General features: G+C 36.8%; 6 protein-coding genes across 6 annotated transcripts; 3 read left to right on the top strand and 3 right to left on the bottom strand.

Moving 5' to 3' along the window:
- Positions 1-2,683: 2,683 nt before the first annotated feature.
- Positions 2,684-5,524, top strand: BDF20DRAFT_822231 (uncharacterized protein; the record flags this gene model as incomplete). Its single annotated transcript, XM_053077678.1, has 3 exons — positions 2,684-2,770; positions 2,810-3,105; positions 3,193-5,524. 3 exons carry the CDS (start codon positions 2,684-2,686, stop codon positions 5,522-5,524), a joined length of 2,715 nt encoding a protein of 904 aa, XP_052935195.1.
- A 94-nt stretch (positions 5,525-5,618) lies between these two features.
- On the top strand, positions 5,619-6,497 carry BDF20DRAFT_880276 (uncharacterized protein). Its single transcript, XM_053081608.1, has 2 exons — positions 5,619-6,017; positions 6,087-6,497. The coding sequence occupies exon 1, from the start codon at positions 5,764-5,766 to the stop codon at positions 6,001-6,003; it is 240 nt and encodes a 79-aa protein (XP_052935194.1). The 5' UTR covers positions 5,619-5,763; the 3' UTR covers positions 6,004-6,017; positions 6,087-6,497.
- Positions 6,498-8,945: 2,448 nt separating this feature from the next.
- BDF20DRAFT_625927 (uncharacterized protein) lies at positions 8,946-10,889 on the bottom strand. The gene is made up of 2 exons (XM_053075904.1): positions 10,139-10,889; positions 8,946-10,054 (listed from the first exon to the last, which is right to left on the bottom strand). The coding sequence occupies exons 1-2, from the start codon at positions 10,622-10,624 to the stop codon at positions 9,050-9,052; spliced, it is 1,491 nt and encodes a 496-aa protein (XP_052935193.1). The 5' UTR covers positions 10,625-10,889; the 3' UTR covers positions 8,946-9,049.
- A 226-nt stretch (positions 10,890-11,115) lies between these two features.
- Positions 11,116-12,364, bottom strand: BDF20DRAFT_810443 (uncharacterized protein; the record flags this gene model as incomplete). The annotated part of the gene is made up of 3 exons (XM_053076600.1): positions 11,116-11,161; positions 11,230-11,321; positions 11,630-12,364. Coding segments are annotated over 3 exons (873 nt in total), but the record flags the coding sequence as incomplete, so codon positions are not given.
- Positions 12,365-12,827: 463 nt separating this feature from the next.
- Positions 12,828-13,683, bottom strand: BDF20DRAFT_914583 (uncharacterized protein; the record flags this gene model as incomplete). The annotated part of the gene is made up of 5 exons (XM_053084203.1): positions 12,828-13,043; positions 13,123-13,217; positions 13,284-13,447; positions 13,508-13,584; positions 13,642-13,683. 5 exons carry the CDS (start codon positions 13,681-13,683, stop codon positions 12,828-12,830), a joined length of 594 nt encoding a protein of 197 aa, XP_052935191.1.
- Positions 13,684-14,920: 1,237 nt separating this feature from the next.
- BDF20DRAFT_822125 (SNF2 family N-terminal domain-containing protein) lies at positions 14,921-18,089 on the top strand (the record flags this gene model as incomplete). The annotated part of the gene is made up of 5 exons (XM_053077666.1): positions 14,921-16,408; positions 16,476-16,646; positions 16,715-16,878; positions 16,932-17,127; positions 17,208-18,089. The coding sequence occupies 5 exons, from the start codon at positions 14,921-14,923 to the stop codon at positions 18,087-18,089; spliced, it is 2,901 nt and encodes a 966-aa protein (XP_052935190.1).
- Positions 18,090-18,609: the final 520 nt, after the last annotated feature.

Below are 18,609 nucleotides of genomic sequence, written 5' to 3'. Positions count from 1 at the left end.
TTGCCATTTCCTGTGCCTGTTTCAAAACTTTATTACATCAGATGCTAGATTTTGAAGTAACAAATATCCATTGGAAAACTTTATGAACAGTAACCTTAGATCAATTAATGTCAGGAATAACATCTTTAAGAAAATGCAATTGCGTAAAACTTGGACTGTCATTGAAGCCTTTCTTCAAACACTCTGTGATAGATTTGGAAAGTAATTTACCAGGGCAAAAGAGGGACCATTGACGAACTGTGTCTTGACTTCCATGATCACAAATAGGTTTAATAAAACTATGCATTAAAATATGAACTACCGGATATTGGGACTATACAGGCTGCTTAACACAACAGTGACAACGCTATATTCGTATCACTTTACCCACTATGTGGACACATGACCCCGCAATCTCCATTAAATGCGATACTTCCCATAAGTGAAAATATTCTGTCCAATTGCTGTACTTCTTAAGCTTCCATCTGCATATTGCAAATAAACTTAAGCCATCTGATAGAAGTAAAATTTGCAAAATTCCTGTTTTCGCTCCTTGCAATCGAGAGGGACTTTCTTCGCGTTGTAAAACTCAGGTATGGTACAAAAGTATTATTACTAACAAAATAGAAACATATTCATTTGAAAAACTTCAAAAAAAAAACCAGCTATTGCAGTTTTCTTTCTTGAATGATTTCCATTGCTTTTAGATCATTCTCGTTTGCTGTGAAACTCTTTCTATTTCAGTGACTACATGCCCAATTAAAGTAAAATTGAACCCTTGTTGTAAATTGAGTCTACCATAACTCAATAGATTACAAGCTACAGTAGTTTCCGCCTTATTTTGAGGTAAGACAAAATCTTGCTCTTCGGGTGACTAACCACATCGCTCAGCAGAAAAAGGATTTGTTAACTCATAATATCATGCGATTAAATATATTATTGTATACAACATTCCAATACGGAGATGAAGCAGTTAAAACAGACGGGTACTATCATCCGTTCAGTTTTCGTTCGATTTAGACTGAAGATAACACTTTATAAATTTGGTGCTTTTCCGAAAACGTCGCGTATTTTGTGAAATTACTGATATTACAATCAATGGCAGATGTTTAACCGCTATTCCCGAACGCCACGTTTGTTTACATATCTAAAGTCTAGCCTACTTTAATGCTTAGAGGCATTTATGAAAGTTCTCACGGCACTAGCTCAAGAAACAGTTGTACAATCAGTCTGCAGGTACTTGTGAATGGAGCACTATATTTAGCAGTGATGTAATTGATCTCCTGGCATATTGTAACTAAATGATTTCTTTGATTCAATATCAGCTGCGTATCAAAATTGACTGTCTCCAATATATGTCAAATAACCTTTGCTTGGCAAATGAAGGTAAGTTGGTATAAAGTATAGTATAGTAGTAGATCACTATAATGTGAGAAAACGGGCTCTGAGAGAACGTTAGACTTTTTGGCAATAACAGTTTACAAGTTGAAGATTAAGTAGACAAAACTACACTCACTGAAATATAGTAGAGTTGCTACCCGTTAAAGCAAATCAGAAAAGGTGGACTTTCAATAGTAACACTTGAGGACGTTGAAACCTACAGTAAGAATATGAAGGATTGTTGCAAATAACTCTTCTGACGCGAAATAAAGATGTGTTGTTAGATTCATCATTAGACCTTCTGTAACGGCATGAGATCGTCCGTAAACATATCCATGTATTATAGTATCATGATTCTAGGAGGTTAAATATCCATACACATTCGAAAATTAATCGTACGAAAAGTAGTTTTACTTCGGCCAATTTACAATCAATACTAGGAAAAAAGGAAACTAGCAATGGCACCTAAGAATGATCTGGAGGATAGTTTACTTTAACAATGGAGAAAAGTCAAATTATCGAATAGCCCGCGGAATTGCGTGATCTATCATTTGCTTCAAACTCAGTACCAATAAAAAAGCTTCCTATGCAAGAAGCATCATCCTTTGCTACAATCACGTATTCTCGGTAGGATGTGATAAGTCGACTCAATAGTCAACTCAGTTATAAAGAAATGGTTTCAACTTCAACTTATCCACATATCATTTACTTTTTATTCTTACTCTTTACTTTTAAACTAAAAATAGTGCTTATCTATCATTACCTGAACGTCGGTTACTTCTATTTAAAAAAAACCCCGCTTTCTTTAACGTGGCAATTATTGACTGAGATACAATATTTTGCATTAAAGCTGCTTGTATCTGTTAATGTTTCTTCGCAAGCAGAAGCTGAACAATTAGGCAATATTGCAACCTATGACGCATTTGTGAAATTGGTTTTTTCACACACAAAACTGCATCGTTTGGTAACAACACAAATCAGCGCATATCAAAGATTGCAAATATTAGGGGCAATGATAAATTGGGCTATATATATGAAATCGATAAACCTGCTTTTGACTCGGAACCCGACCTGATTCAGTAAACAAAGGAAAAACATATCGTCAAGAAACTGAATCTTATACAATCTCTAATACGATATGTTTTTCATATTGGAAAACTGCTTTTTGTAAACTTTTTTTTTTTTTTGTTTGTTTCTAAAACGGCTAAACTCTAGAAATCCGTTTAATTCAGGATTTCTCTTGCATCTCTTCTTTCTGTTCTTCTTGAACTAAAGTTAAATTCTTTCGCTCTTTGTCTCTCTTCAACAGAAACAGGATATAACAATGACAAACCGTGCACCATCACCTCCCTCAACGGGATATTGCATTATAGACATTCGTAATAGTGGCGATACTGGCAGTACGGATACTGTTATTCCTTCAAAGAAGAATGTTCTTGAACCAAACGAGGATCTACTCCCTGCTGCGCGTCCACCCTCACCGCCTGAATCTTTTTCCAATTCTTCTGAAGATGCCTTCAATAGCTCTGATTTGGCAGATTCTATTCTTGAATCTATAGAACAAAAGAGATCCATTCCTACGTACATTCTATATGATAAACGAGGATTACAGCTCTTTGATGAAATCACTCAATTAGATGATTGCTATTACTTAACTGGCGCTGAGTTGGATATTTTGGTTCGTAAGTCTGAAGAAATCATAACTCGTTTGAAAGACGGAAGTGTTATTTTTGAATTAGGAGCTGGGTAAGTCTTATATTTCAACGGTTCTTGAAGCATATGCTGATGACAAAAGGAGAAGGGCTCTTATGCTAATAATTCTTTATATTGTAGTGCTCTCCGTAAAACGCAGGTCTTTTTACGAGCCATTGAACGAAAAAAAGTGCACATTAAATATTACGCGTTAGATCTGGATCAACAAGAACTAAATCGATCTCTATCCTCTCTCGGAGAATTCCAATACGTTGAATTATATGGTCTTCTTGGTACTTACGATCAAGGTATTCCATGGATTAGTAAACACTTCACCAATCGGAATATACACAAAAGTTTTCTCTGGATGGGAAGTTCGATCGGTAACCAAACACATCTCGAATCTGCACTCTTTCTGCGTAAGATTCAGCGTATCTGTCTGGAACCTGGCGATTTCATGGCTATCGGGTTCGATAAAAGGAACGAACCTTCAAAGATTGAGTTGGCATATGATGATTCTTATGGTGTGACAAGAGACTTCATTATGAATGGTTTAGATCACATTAACACTATTTTAAAAAGAGACAAAAATGATTTATTGTTCAAGCGAAATCAATTTGCCTACCATTCAATCTACCAAGAAAAGCAAGGCCGTCACTTATCACATTATCAAGCTTTGGAAGACGTGGTTTTAAAGCACAAGACAGCTCAAAAAAAATATAACATTACTATTCATAAAGATGAGCTAATTCATGTGGAACATTCCTATAAATATTCTATGGAGGAAATTGAAAGCATCTTATCAGCAGCTGATCTCAATATTGTCGATTACTGGGTTGACTCTAAGGATCAATATCGTTTGGTGCTAGCCGAGAGTCGTCCTTTCAACTTTGAACGCAATGTCGATCAAGTACGCAGATTCCTCTATCCACCGAAAGAGGTATTTGAAGAGGAACCTATCGACTGTTATACTTGTAATGAAGGCCAATACGAATTTTCGAGCGAAGATAATGTAAAAGAAGAGCCGCTAGATTTGTATACACTGGACAAGACCTGGCCTTCGAATGCTCTACCCACACTACATGAGTGGCAGGAACTATGGAATGCTTGGGATTTGGTGACTCAACATATGATGAACCATAAAACTATGTTATTTGAACGCCCCATAGCTCTACGACATCCTTTTATTTTCTATTTGGGGCATATTCCTGCCTTTTTAGATATTCAGCTCTCACGTCATCAGGTGGATGCAGAAATAACAGCTGATATGTCTACTACTATCCACTATACTGAACCTCTATGTTTTGCTGAAATATTTGAACGCGGTATTGATCCTGATATGGAGGACCCTACGCAATGTCATCCTCATTCTGAGGTACCCACAAATGAAAAAGACTGGCCAAGTGTGGAGCGTATTTTGACGTATCAAGCCCATGTCCGTCAGCGCTTACAGAATCTTTTGAACTTTTGGCAAGCTGAAGCGTTCAGACTTCAATCTTCATCGTGGGTTCAAGAAAGGAAACGGCAAGCTCGAATTGTATGGATGTGTTTCGAACACGAAGCTATGCATTTGGAAACTCTTTTGTACATGCTGGTACAAAGTCCTAACATGCTGCCACCAAAAGGCGTTGCCATTCCTAATTGGAAACTTGTGCTTGATATGATAAGGAACACCAGTGACTTACAACCGGGCGCTATAACACCTTTAACTGATGCACCATTCATCACAATTCCTGCGGGCACGGTTACGGTGGGCCACAATGATAAAGAATTGGCCGATTTACCTTCTACTGCTTCTGTAGCTTATACTATTACTACCAAGATGAACGATGATAATTTGGAGTTTGGATGGGATAACGAAAACCCCAAACGTCAAATGGATGTCTCCTCTTTTGAGATTCAATCGAGACCGGTTACTAATGGTGAATACTACGTTTATTTACAAGAGATTGGTTCTGATAATATTCCTGCTTCCTGGTCAGAAGTACACGAACATCAATATGCAGTGAAAACAGTATTCGGTCTCTGTCCGCTTGTCTATGCTCAACATTGGCCTGTGCAAATTACTTACAATGAAGCAGCTGATTATGCAAAATACAAAGGTTGCCGACTCCCTACAGAGGCTGAGCTTGTCTATTTCCGCACTAACTTTAAGACGGCCCAAGTGAATAAGGATAGAGGATGGCCGAATATTGGTTTCAAGCACTGGAGTCCTACCGATGTAGATAATGACGCTGTACATACTATAGGCGATGTTTGGGAATGGACTGAAACTATATGGGAAGAACATGAAGGCTTCGAAGCTTCTCAATTATATCCCGGTTATTCTGCTGATTTCTTTGATGGCAAACATCGTGTAATTTTGGGTGGAAGCTGGGCCACTCATCCTCGTATAGCTGAACGAACGTCTTTCAGAAATTGGTATCAAAGTGGATATCCTTATGTTTTCTGTGGTTTCAGATTGTGTCGTTGATAAACCTTACATATTAGTTAGAATCCTTCTTAGCTTGTTACATTTTTGCTTTATTAAAACCTTTACAAGTGAAGTCTCACTTATTGTACCTCTTATGCATACCTTATTCAAGCTATATCGTTTTGAAATAGGTGACTTTTAATTGATTGCATAAATCACATAAAATAGTAAGAAACGGGTAGATACTGTCGCTGAATTAACTCTTCGATCTGCAGCAAAGCAAACTCGGCTACTTTTTAATGAATACTATTCCTTCACCTGAGCATCCCGGCAATCCAAAATGGGAAAAGTTCCATGCTTGGAATACAATGAAGCAACCAAAAAGCATTCAATATGTGAAAACTCAAGAAGAATCTCTACAAGAAGCATTTGAGAGATTTGGTTTGACTCCAGAAGACGGATCCGGTTGGGGAGACTCATCCGCTGCGGTAGATGTAGGTTGGGGAACGCCACCACAATCTGAAAAAGGTGGATGGTAATAGAAGTAATTGAAGTAAGCAACTATATCGTTGGTCATAGTCATACTGCTGTTGCACCAACTTGGCCTTTTCTTATGTCATAGTCATCGTAGTATTACTTTATTTTATACAGTGTCTTGAAGCTTAATTTATCAAATGGTTGAAAACTCTGTCCACTGTTTTGAATCGGTCACGTATTTTGAAGCTAATTTGTCTGCTTCTTTGAAATAAAATTGCCAGCCGATCTGTAGTCAAATGACTAAATGACTATAAATCTTTTATTGAGACATGTACAAAAAACGCTTATGGAATGTTGAAGCAAATTTTGTTAATGTTCAATTGTAACTAAGTGTGCTGCTCCTTATCTGCCCATGCTCTTCTCTCTATACTTTACTTTTCTCTTGTAAACTCAGCCATCATCTTTATCTGTTGTATAAGTCATAGTACTTATCACACGTGAACAAGCCATCTGCATGTCATATTATCAATTATGCGACGAGAAAAAAGCCCACGATTTATTCATAGCTAATGAAAGTATCAAAACCAAAATTTGCTACAAAAATGATCCTATTAAGCCGTTTGAGAGATATATGAACAGTGTATATATGGATCTATTGACTAAAATAAAATTAACTATATCACTTATGTTGTGATTCTATCAGGTGTTATTTAGATGTTTAAGAGCTGTGTTAAATCTATAACTATAATAAGTCGATGACTAAGGGCTTACTATCTCCATTACTCTTCAAATGAAATGGGAAGATTATTTACTATGTAAGGGTCTGGAGGGAAGCATATTATTGTGAGTAATCATGTACTCTTAGCCATTAATTTTAAGTTTAGGTGTCTCTATATGCAATTATTTATACTTAGACGTCTATCTGTTATGTATTCTACATACCGATATTAGATGGAACTTAGATAAATCGTAGTAAAATTTTACTCTTTACCTGGTTGTACGTGCTCAAGTAGTGCAGTTACTACTTCTTCAGACACATCAGTAAAGCTTGTGGATTCCTTGAATACCATATTTTACCAACGGATGCAAATGATCGGAAGTTCTTCTTCCCAAAAGCTTGATAATGATGGACACACTCAGTATAGTTTCAAATCACAGATTTTCTAAACGACAAATATGCACATGATTCATCAAATGTTTTGGTGCTAGAAAGTTCCAATTAAGAAGCCCATATAAATAGGAAACCAGACAACGCAGGTCAAAAATCGCTAACTAGTATTCTTGTATATTGAAAAACCAGTAAATCGGTAAGCTATAAAATTCATCAAATTGTTTGGCTTTCATAGTTAATCTTATTCCAACTGTATCATAAAAAGATCATATGGAAGCTCTATCATAACATCAACAAAGGACTAAATGTCTGAAGGAAATTGATTACTTAATTATAGGATACGTCAGAGAATCAATCAATCATGAAGAAAGTGATATACGTAGTGCAGAAAATGTGCTCTAATGGAGTTTTTTGATAACTGAAGTATTTGCAAGCGTTGCATGCAGGACAAGTCAACATTTTGTTAGGCAAAAATTTACCTAAAAATAAAGAAGTTTTAATAAAGTAGATGATAACGTAGTCATGCCAAGGAATGGAGGCCTTCTATTTATTAGCACAACTACATTGAATTTTGAATTCATTTCTATAGATGTGCTTAAAATATATGAATACAAAAAAATAAATAAAAAATTTGCGCATTGTTACTATATACTTTGCAGAATTGACAATTGTGAGGATCTAAAACTGTTCCTGTAGTAAAAACCGCAAAAAATTAGATGGGAACAGCCCAAATGTGTATACGGTAGTCATGGATAAACTACCACGGCAATATTAATCATGAATGTGATTAAATGAGTTTCAAAATTGATTGTAGAAAAAAACCCTGTCTTGGAGATTCTAATACTATATTTTGATTAATAATTTCGTATCAAAAATAAAGAGGTCAATTTACAGTCGATTATTTCAAATTAACGTATTCTATGAAGAAAGATACTGCTACTTAGAAGCATTTATACTTCGATGGACACAAAAATGGTTTGATCATCCCTGTAGCAAACTTCGGTGTTTATGCTTTAATAGCTATGATTACGTTGTAGGCTTTTTTTTGGTCCTATTACTGATAATATAACATGCAAATGGCTTGTTCATGTGTGCTAAGTACCATGGCTTATATAACAGATAAAGAAGATGAATGAGTTTACAAGCAAAAGTAAAATACAGAGAGAAGAGAATGGGTAACATCATACTTAGTTACAATTGGACATCAACAAAATCTGCTTCATATATACGTTTTTTCTTATGCCTCAATAAAAGACATATTCATTTTGACATTTGACGTAAAAAGTTGGCAATTTAACTCAAAAGCAAGGCAAATTGGTTCCATTTTTCTGGATAGTTTCATCCTCACGCAAGTGGTAAAAAAAATAATTCAAGGAAGTGGCCAAAGTTTCATGTATTCGATAAATTGAGTGTGATGGCACTGTATCTACCATATATAGCAATGATGAAAAAAATGCATCAATACACTTTGTAAATAAACTAGTTGAACGGTACATAGCATCATGTTGCATTTCTGGGAGGGGGCATATTTGCACAGAATCAGCCAAACAGTCAAAGACAAAGATAGAACTTCATAAAAAGTGCGTTAGCGAATTCAAGTATTTATGTTGCTTCTAGTCTTTAATCATACACAATTAAGAGTTTAAGACGTGAAAAAACCTTCCGTCTTACTTTAAAATGGATCATAATCAGGTTATATCGATTTATTTATAAAGAGGGACCATATTGTATAGGGATATTTACATGCGACAAAAAAATTGAAAAAGATATACAGCGTAAAAAAAGGTAAGATGAGGCGGGGAAGGGGAAGAGTTTCTGGATCTAGCTTGATGATGATCACTTGTACCTACATATGCAGCACCGACAAAGGAGCTTAATAGAACGAAAGGAAAATGAGAGAGCAGAAAAGAAGAGGCTTACTGTCATAGTATAGTAAGAGTATGATGGTACTGCCAGTACAATTCAAGTATAAACGACGAAAAGTCCATCGTTCTTGCTCATCGATATATGGTTGAATTGTATTGACTAGTACTTTTAGCAAAAAGTTTTGGCTGATGACCTAATACTGTATCAAACCACATAAGCGAGGTTGATTTTAACATTGGATGACCTTGATCAGGACCAACAGCAGCAGCAGTTAAATTGTCAACTGTAATGGTAGAATGAAGAGGAAAGTGGTTATATGTGGCATTATTGTAATTACTACTGGCGTTATTATTAACAGGAACAGTGTTCACATGCTGGCGATAAGTACTACTACTTTTGTTTTTGTCGATCAAATTCCTGTTGTTTTTATACGTGGTTGACTCCATATTTTTATACTTTCTAGAAAGTGCTTTGGTTGGATCAGCATTTCTAATTGAATTTGTTGTTGCTACCGTTGGGGCAGTTATCGACGTGGTCGGCGTAAATATTGATTCATCTATGGTCGAGTTTGAAGATAGGCTGGACGATAATGATGATGATGACGTAGAGGTTGTAATATAACAATAACTGAACTGCCTCGAACCATTGCCATTATTAAAATTGTTGATAGCATCATTATTGATATCATTAATATAGTTATTTTGACGATTTCCCATAATGCTATGACTGCTCCCGTAGCCATGTTGATAGTGGTTAGATGCTGAGGAAGAGACTGTTTTTGTAACCGAGTTATTATTTTGATGAGACTGGAGTTCTTCATATATATGTTGTCGCTGAAAATTACGGTAATGTGACTCTGAAAGTGGCTGATAATAGTGATTCTGGTCTTGCTGCCTGTGCTGGTAAGACTGTAAATTAGTGATTGACATACAATTTTGGCAATTTAAATCACTGTCGTTTATAAAGCGCTGGTGATCACCTTGTAATAGAGTACTATTACTCCTGCACGAAGCTGATTTGGGAATAGTTAGTTGTCGAAGATAGTGATATTGTTGGTGTAATTGAAAATTGAGCATGTTATCATAGGTGAGAAATGAGTAATACAAATCTGTCTCGCTGATTGTCAGTCTATAATCCTATTACCATTCAAACGGATCAAATTTTAATCATCGCTTTACATCAATTCACTTGATATTGTATCAATCAAAATGATAACTTACCAGCAAAGCTAACAGCTGACTTTCCATTAGATTTATCTCTGGGTGGGTGAAGTACACTGCATATTTCACCCAGTGCTTATTTTTAGGAGACGTGTCATGTAGCAATTTAGTCGTAACAATTAGAGTAGCCAAGAAGATACGTTGGCAAGTGCATGGCATACCCCTTGCAAATTGAGATAATCGTTGCCTTAATCTATCTAAAAGCACGAGAGAAGCCAACAAGGTGCCAGTACGGGCTGATGATCGTCGGGCCAAAAGATTGACAAAAGTCGGAAGTGGTGGAACGGTATTATTAGGATTTTGAGAAACCGTTGAAGCAAAATTTGCAGTAGTGCCAATTTCTGTCTTAGTAGCAGCGTGATAGCACGGTATTACAGCGGCTGCTTGTTGCGCTATATGTGACAAGAGACAGTCGCTTGGAGCCGTATTAATCAATTTTTGAATTCTGCTATCAATATCGTGGTAAAGAGGCTTGGTATAGTCCATTCTAAATTTATACGTAGTAAATGTTTAAAGGTTTCTATTTTATCAAATAAGTACACCGGTGTATTGTATTAGTATATTACAGAGTAAATAAAAAGAAAGTTCTAACAATTTACAAAAAGAAAAGCAATAAAAAAGGGGAAGAAATAGCATAGATGGTGATTTTGATTAAAATATGAACATTATATGAATTACTTTCAGTAGAGGAAGGAGTAATTCAAGCGGCCGATTTTATATACGGAAAGGGGTATAAGGTATTGAATGACAAATGTAAATCGCCCGCTTTTTTTGTACAGATAATTTCATTAGCTCAGGTATAGCATTTGAACTGATTGTTTGCTAATCATCTTACTCTATCAGGTTTGCATCAGACGTATCAGCAGCAGTAACTGCTACTATACAGTTTATATATACCTTTCCATATTTTTGATTTTTACATATATAAGTGTATGTCTCTCCATGGTGCAATTGTCCGGTCATCATTCAAATCTGTCTTGCTTATTTCTTTTTGCCCAACGTAAACCACATGCGTTACATAAACTATAATTTACAGTGATGAGCTCCCTTTTCCTAATTTTTGTAATAGTTAACAGAAGCACACAACTTACGATTTCGGACCGTGAGGACCTTTACGCCATTCTGGAGAAGACGTGGTTCCACAATCAGCGCAAACATATTCATCTGGCCCCTTTTGCTTTTTCTAAATATACAACGTGCAGGCATTTACATAATTAGCCCTGGGTTTGTCACACAAATACCATCAATCAGTCAAACACATACACGACGTTTCCATTGAACCTTTTTCTCTGTCATTATTCCTGCGCTGAGCGCCAATCGCTGTATGACTACTGTATTAGTCCTACTGCTTGAGCTGCTGTTAATTGTACTTGTTTCAGTACTTCTTTGAAACGTGCCTGGCAAGTAATTTGTGTTTAGCAACCAACTCTCAGCACGCTCTTTATAGCCATTGTTAGTCGTTCTGTTATCTGTATCATCATCAGCAATGACTCCTCTAAAAAGGCGATTAAGCTTGATACTGTCCGTAGTCTTGCAGGGATCAATTGGTGCTATCATATTCAGAGGTGTAGCGCCTACTTCCAGTTGCTGTTGCTGTTGCTGTTGCAATTCCTCGTTATCATCAATGCTTTCAGTAACAACTTGGTTGTTTACACCACTATCACCATTGCTCTTGTGGTATTTGGTTGATTGCTGTTGTTTCAATTCTTCGATTCTTTCCCTCAACCAGATATTTTCAGCTTTCAACTCTAAAAAGGTATCCATCAAGCCGCCACTTTTTGTAGGTACCGGTTGAGCAATAGCGAAAAATGAAGTAGGTGCTTGATGTTGTTGTTGTTGTTGCTGCTGCTGCTCCTGCTGCTGGTGCTGTTGTTGTTGCTGCTGAGAAGGATCAGTTCTCTGCGGCTGCCCTACTACCTCAAAGATAACGTAGGTATCATCCTTCTTACGGAACCGATAATAAGTTCTAATTTTTGATCGTGTATAGAAAGACATTTGAAAATCTCGGATAAAAACATCCATATCATCTACATGCAAAAAGTCCAATATTGCCTGACCGACCAATTCGTGGGGCCGATAACCAGTGAGTTCAAATGTCGACTCTGAACAGTAAAGAAATTTCCCGGTAGTAGACAGAACATGAAGTAAGCCGGCCATCTCAACCAGGATACGTTCTGTCCAATTTTTCCGTCGCCTGAAATCAGTGGTTCCCTTCATTATGTTACTATTGTTGGCATTGCTCGCAGTAGTAACAACATGTTGTATACGTTGCTGTTGCTGAGGGTAGTGGTATGACTGTTCCTGTTGCTGCTCGGGCTGAGCAACAGTTTTGTCAGTAGTGAATGGCTCCAAAAAGGGTGTTGATTTATTGTCGTAATCTTTATCGTTTTCAACAGGTAGGTTGCCATGAAAATTGCTACAGTTATTAGGATAAACTGACACACCTTGTTGGAAAGGATTTTCTTGAAGGTTTTCTGGTATATAACTGTAATATTCGGGCTGCTGCATTGACGTAACATGTAAACGAAGTCAATATTAAAAATGTATAATTATGTCCAGCTTAATAAGAAAAAGGAAAGAAACAAAGGGGACGAAACAGGAGATAGCCAAAATTCGATTTATGTGACAGACATCATGGGGTAAAGATATGATTGCGACAAAAAGGGACAGTAAAAGTCAAACCTGAAAATCATTGGATATTCGTCGATTCAGGTGATTCCCTTTCAACCATTGGTTCACTCACTGGCTGGTAACCTTCATCATCTTCTGGTGGCAGGACGGTATCTTGAAAACGATGGGTATATAATGATTTGATCAGCGTAGAGCTGACATTCTTATACTGCAAGGTGGACAGCTTTATCATATTAGAAATTTTTTCAGAAGTTCTTTTCTTTTCAATCTCATTCTAAGTAGAGGCGTACGCATCGATTAGTTGATCTTTGTTTAAAGATTCGTTATTTCCTTTTTTTTTTTGGAATCCTCACTGTAAGATTGACAAACAAAATGGGTAGATCGAAGTACGATTTCACCATTATATCAATGTCCTCTCTTTCAAGCTGCCAAGATCTAGGTAAATCAGCTATTATTAAAAAGCCCAAACGATTAGGAAAAGGCAATTGAGTTATTTGCAACGGAAACGAATTACCTTTTGTAGCAACGATAGCAGTTTTGTTTAATATATATTCTGGTGTCAAATGCTGTAAAACGGTATTCAAGAGCGACAGGCTGTAGGACTGTGTCATATCCACCAATATCAATATAAAGTCAATACGATTCAAGGCAAGTTTTGGTATGTTATCTGCCGTATTCCTGTGATATTCTCTGAGAATGAGAGAGAATTCATATCAATTTTTTACCATGAAGACTTACACTGAATAGAAGACATCTGCCGTTTTAAGTAATTGAGTAGTAATCGTATTCTTCCCTGAATTCTTGGGACCAATAACCTATAAGATACTATGAGATTCTGTTAAGTTGCAGGCAATAATTAGCTAGTTATATACCAGCACTTCAAATGGTCTACGAGTATATTGTGGTCTGAGCATTATTCGAATGAAAAGTGAAGATTCATATAACTTCCAAAAAAGCTTCGAACAAATTTCCTTAAAAAGGGTTTAGGCGGGATATCAATTTAGTCGAGCCGTTTGATTTGCCATTTCATCCCCTTCTCAAAATTTTTTTCTAGGTTTCTTTCCAGTTTGGATGGCCAACTGTTGTGTGTGTGCATTTTATCGCGCATTTGAACTTTTTTCATAACTTTCTACGGAACCAGCGGGTAAAGCAACAATTTTTAATTATAGGAAATAGTAAACTTCTTTCTTCTTGATCGCTGTTAATAATGTAGACTAATTATTAGATTAGGTCTTTTCTTATTCTTTGACATAATTTCCTCAGTTCATAATATGAATAATAGCGGCAGCACAAGTAGTACTGATCAGCCATCATCTGCATCTTCTAATTCCGTCCATACAAGTCAACAGTTTAATGCAAACATAATACCCGAACTGTTACAAGTATGATGTTATAATGTGTGCTACCGTTTGTATACCTGTACTTATCAGATTTTGTTCTCGATTTTACAGAAGATAAAGCAACTCCAAGCCGCTGGCGAAAAGGAAGATGGCAAAAATGAGCTTTCACAGTTAATGAACGTTTTTAGACTGCTTCAGCAGCCGCAGGCACTTAACTTCCTCAAGCAGCAACAGCAACAGCAACAGCAACAGCAACAGCAACAGCAACAACAGCGGCAACGTCCATTACAACAGACACCAATGCAGCATCAACCAATTGCACCTGCTACAAACCAACTGCACATTGATCTACAGCAGCAACAAAAGCAACAACAGCAACAACAGCAACAACAACAACAACAACAATTACATTTACAACTTTTGCAGAAGCATTTAGCCGTTCAGCAACAAATAGCCAATAGTCAAGCATATTGTAAGAAATGCCGCTTATTGTTTTATTGTAAAGATTCAAAACTCATGAAATCGTTTAATTGTTGTATTAGCAAACGGTTCACCAGTGAGTAGCTCTGAATCTCCAATCATTAGACCTAATACAGCTTCATCAAATTCTTCTGCTCCAGCAACGCAGCCTATTCAAGCGCAACTAGCTACAACTTCAACTGAATCAGCCCAAGGTGATGACATTATGTTAGTGAATACTGAACCACCGAAGACAATGGCAGAACGGCTCGTCGAGGCAATTTTTCATCAAGCAAATGAATATAATGCCTTCAAAAAGAAAGTTATCGCTCAACCTGCCTTTGCTCTTGGAATGTCACTCTCAGTAGAAGAGAGTCAGAAAGAAACAGTAACAGCATTCGACCTATTGTCCGGTCAGCCGCGTTCTCATGCCCATGCTTCTCGACAGCAGCGATTGCTCTTGCCTGAGATTTCACTTCAGGGCCTTGATCCTTACACAGTGCTTCGAGAACGTGAAAAACGTATTCAAAAACGTCTCAATGAGCGCTTAGCAGAATTGGAAGCGAGTATGGATGAAGAGGACCAACGGCAACCGTTAGGGTATTTATTGAATGAATATTATGAGGATACTGTCCGCACTGCTTCGCCTCAGCGACTACACACCATCGTTCAGATAAAATCACTTCAATTGCGCGACAAACAAACGAAGCTACGTGAAGAAATTGTAAAAAACATGGAAGAAGCACAACGTCTTGCTAATTCCATCGACAAAACTTCCTACCGTAAGATTATGAAACGTACCTTACGTGAGGCGAGACTCACAGAAAAACTTGAGAAACAACAGCGTATCGATCGTGAGAAAAAAGAAAAACAACGTCATTTGGATTATTTGCAGAGTGTTTGTAATCAAGGAAGAGATTTGTTGAGCTGGCATAAAGCCCATCAAGCAAAGATGGGCAAATTAGGAAGAGCAGTCTTACAGTTTCATGCTCATATTGAAAAAGAAGAACAACGACGATCTGATCGACGTGCTAAAGAACGTATCAAAGCACTTAGAAATGACGATGAAGAAGCATATATGAAATTGATTGATGAGGCAAAGGATACAAGATTGACATTATTGTTGAAACAGACAGGAGCTTATTTGGAGTCCTTAACACAAGCCGTAGTAGATCAAAAGGCTGAAAATATGAGTTTTGAAGAAAATTTGGATGAGGATGAAGAGCAAACAGAAGAAGTGGATGAGGAAATGATGCTGACAGATAGTAAAGGCAACAAAGTGGATTATTATAAAATGGCTCACCGCATTCAGGAAGAAGTATGCCAACCTTCGATTTTGGTTGGTGGTAAATTGAAAGAATATCAGATCAAAGGCTTACAATGGATGGTGTCATTGTACAACAACCATCTTAATGGTATTTTGGCTGATGAAATGGGTCTCGGCAAAACAATCCAAACTATCAGTTTAATTACCTATTTGATTGAAAAGAAAAGGCAAAATGGTCCCTTCCTTATTATTGTTCCTTTATCTACTTTGACGAATTGGACCTTAGAATTTGAGAAATGGGCACCCTCTATCACTACAATTGTTTATAAAGGTACTCCAGATGTACGTAAAGACATTCAAAAACGCCAAATCAAACATCGCAACTTTCAAGTTCTATTGACTACCTTTGACTACATCATCAAAGATCGACCTGCACTATGCAAAATTAAATGGCAATATATGATCATGGACGAAGGTCACCGTATGAAGAATACTCAGTCAAAGTTGACAATGGTATTGAGACAGTATTATACGTCCAGATACAGACTCATATTGACGGGTACCCCACTTCAGGTATATTTGGTATTTTTTTCTTTGCATCTTTTCAATATTAATTGACCCCATTGGCTTTTATAAACAGAATAACTTACCTGAACTTTGGGCATTATTGAATTTCATCTTGCCGAAAATTTTCAACTCTGTCAAAAGTTTTGAGGAATGGTTCAATACCCCCTTTTCAAATCAAGGTGTACAGGATAAAGTTGAATTGAATGAAGAAGAACAGTTATTAATTATAAAGCGTCTACATAAAGTGAGGAAATTTTTTAAATTTAAACGGTTATTAACGTTATGGCTCAACTCACTGTTATTGCGTACTAGGTTTTACGTCCTTTCCTCCTCAGAAGATTAAAAAAAGATGTTGAATCAGAATTGCCTGATAAAGTCGAAATTGTCGTTAAATGTAAATTGTCTGCGCTTCAGCAAGTTTTATATAATCAAATGAGGAAATATGGTGTCTTATTTGGCGGCAATTCCTCTACAGGGTAAGTTTATCAATATTCGTTCATTGTCAACAATACTAACTATCCTTTTTGAGTAGACGGACAAGTATTAAGGGTCTAAATAATACTATCATGCAGTTACGTAAGATTTGTAATCATCCCTTTGTATTCGAAGAAGTGGAACAAGTGATCAATCCTTACAAAGTCAGTAATGAATTGCTGTATCGTGTATCTGGTAAATTTGATCTTTTGGATCGAATCTTACCAAAGCTCCGAGCCACGGGCCACAGAGTAAGTTTTCTTTTCTGCTATGATCATTCTTCTATCGTTCTAATTCCATTTTCCTTTGTGATTTATGTTCTGTACTTTAGGTTCTCGTCTTTTTCCAAATGACACAAATCATGGATATTATGGAAGATTTCTGCATCTATCGTGGCTTTCGACATTTGCGGCTTGACGGTTCAACAAAGGCCGACGATCGGTCCAATTTACTCAAATTATTTAATGATCCTGAATCACCTTATTTCATATTTTTGCTTAGTACAAGAGCTGGTGGGCTAGGTCTTAACTTACAAACTGCTGATACAGTTGTTATCTTTGATTCTGATTGGAATCCTCATCAAGATTTGCAAGCACAAGATCGTGCGCATCGAATTGGACAGACAAAAGAGGTACGAATACTTCGGTTGATTACCGAAGATTCTGTTGAAGAAAATATCCTTGCAAGAGCTCAATACAAGTTGGATATTGACGGCAAAGTCATTCAGGCGGGTAAATTCGATCATCGAAGTACAGAAGAAGACCGTGAAGCGTTTTTACGTTCGCTCCTCGAAGACAAAACAGGCAAAGACGAGGAAGATAGTGAAAATATGGAAAGTGATGAGTTAGATGATGAAGAACTGAATACAATTCTAAAACGGTCTGACCAAGAATTCGCGATTTTCACAAAGATGGATTTGGAAAGACAAAGAATGGATTTGGAAGAATGGAAACGCAAATATGGAGAGAACATAGACAAAAAGCCTGAGAGATTGATCCAGGACTGGGAGCTACCAGATATTTATCGATATGATCAAATGGCTCATTACAATAACGAGATGGATGATCTCCTCATGGGGCGAGGGCAACGAGTAAGGGAGACAGTTCGATATGATGATGGCATGACGGAAAGACAATGGTTAAAACAGATAGAAAGAGATGAAGATGAAATAGCTCAACAAAAATCAGTTAAAAGAGCCAAATATTATAAATAGTGAAAAACATATATTTCATTTTGCACCGTTCGAAATCTGTCTAATTTTTTCTAAATCTATCCTTGTTTGTCAGTTGTTTGTTGATGTTCATAACGTGCTTCTAATGATTGATTTGACTGGTTACTTTTCCGTTATATGTATATTATCTGTCATAAATAAAGACGTGCTTATATACAGATAGGGCTTAATTGTGGCACGTCATATTCTTGATTTATAAATTATCCAAAAACTGCTTAATACACAATGCAACGTTTATTCTTTATACAACTTGACTGCCGGTTTGCATTGAAAGCCCTTTTTAACATAAATCCAAGGACATTCTCCACGTGGAGGAAACCCCCAGATTTCTGTAAAACTTGGCCAGTGATAAATGAACGGATTGTAGTCAGTTGTTGTAACACAATAATGTATGCTGTTGATTTGATAAATCCAATCAGATAAGCTCAAGTAGTTCATGCTGTCCGTTGATTGCTTCAAACGAATTCTTTGGTTATACAGCTACTACTTTTTGGTATAGAAG

The sequence above is a fragment of the Mycotypha africana genome, assembly GCF_025528875.1.
Source record: "Mycotypha africana strain NRRL 2978 chromosome Unknown BDF20scaffold_7, whole genome shotgun sequence".
NCBI classification, from domain to species: Eukaryota; Fungi; Mucoromycota; class Mucoromycetes; order Mucorales; family Mycotyphaceae; genus Mycotypha; species Mycotypha africana.
Note: the sequence above shows the minus strand (reverse complement) of the source record. Positions and strands in the feature narration are given on the sequence as shown.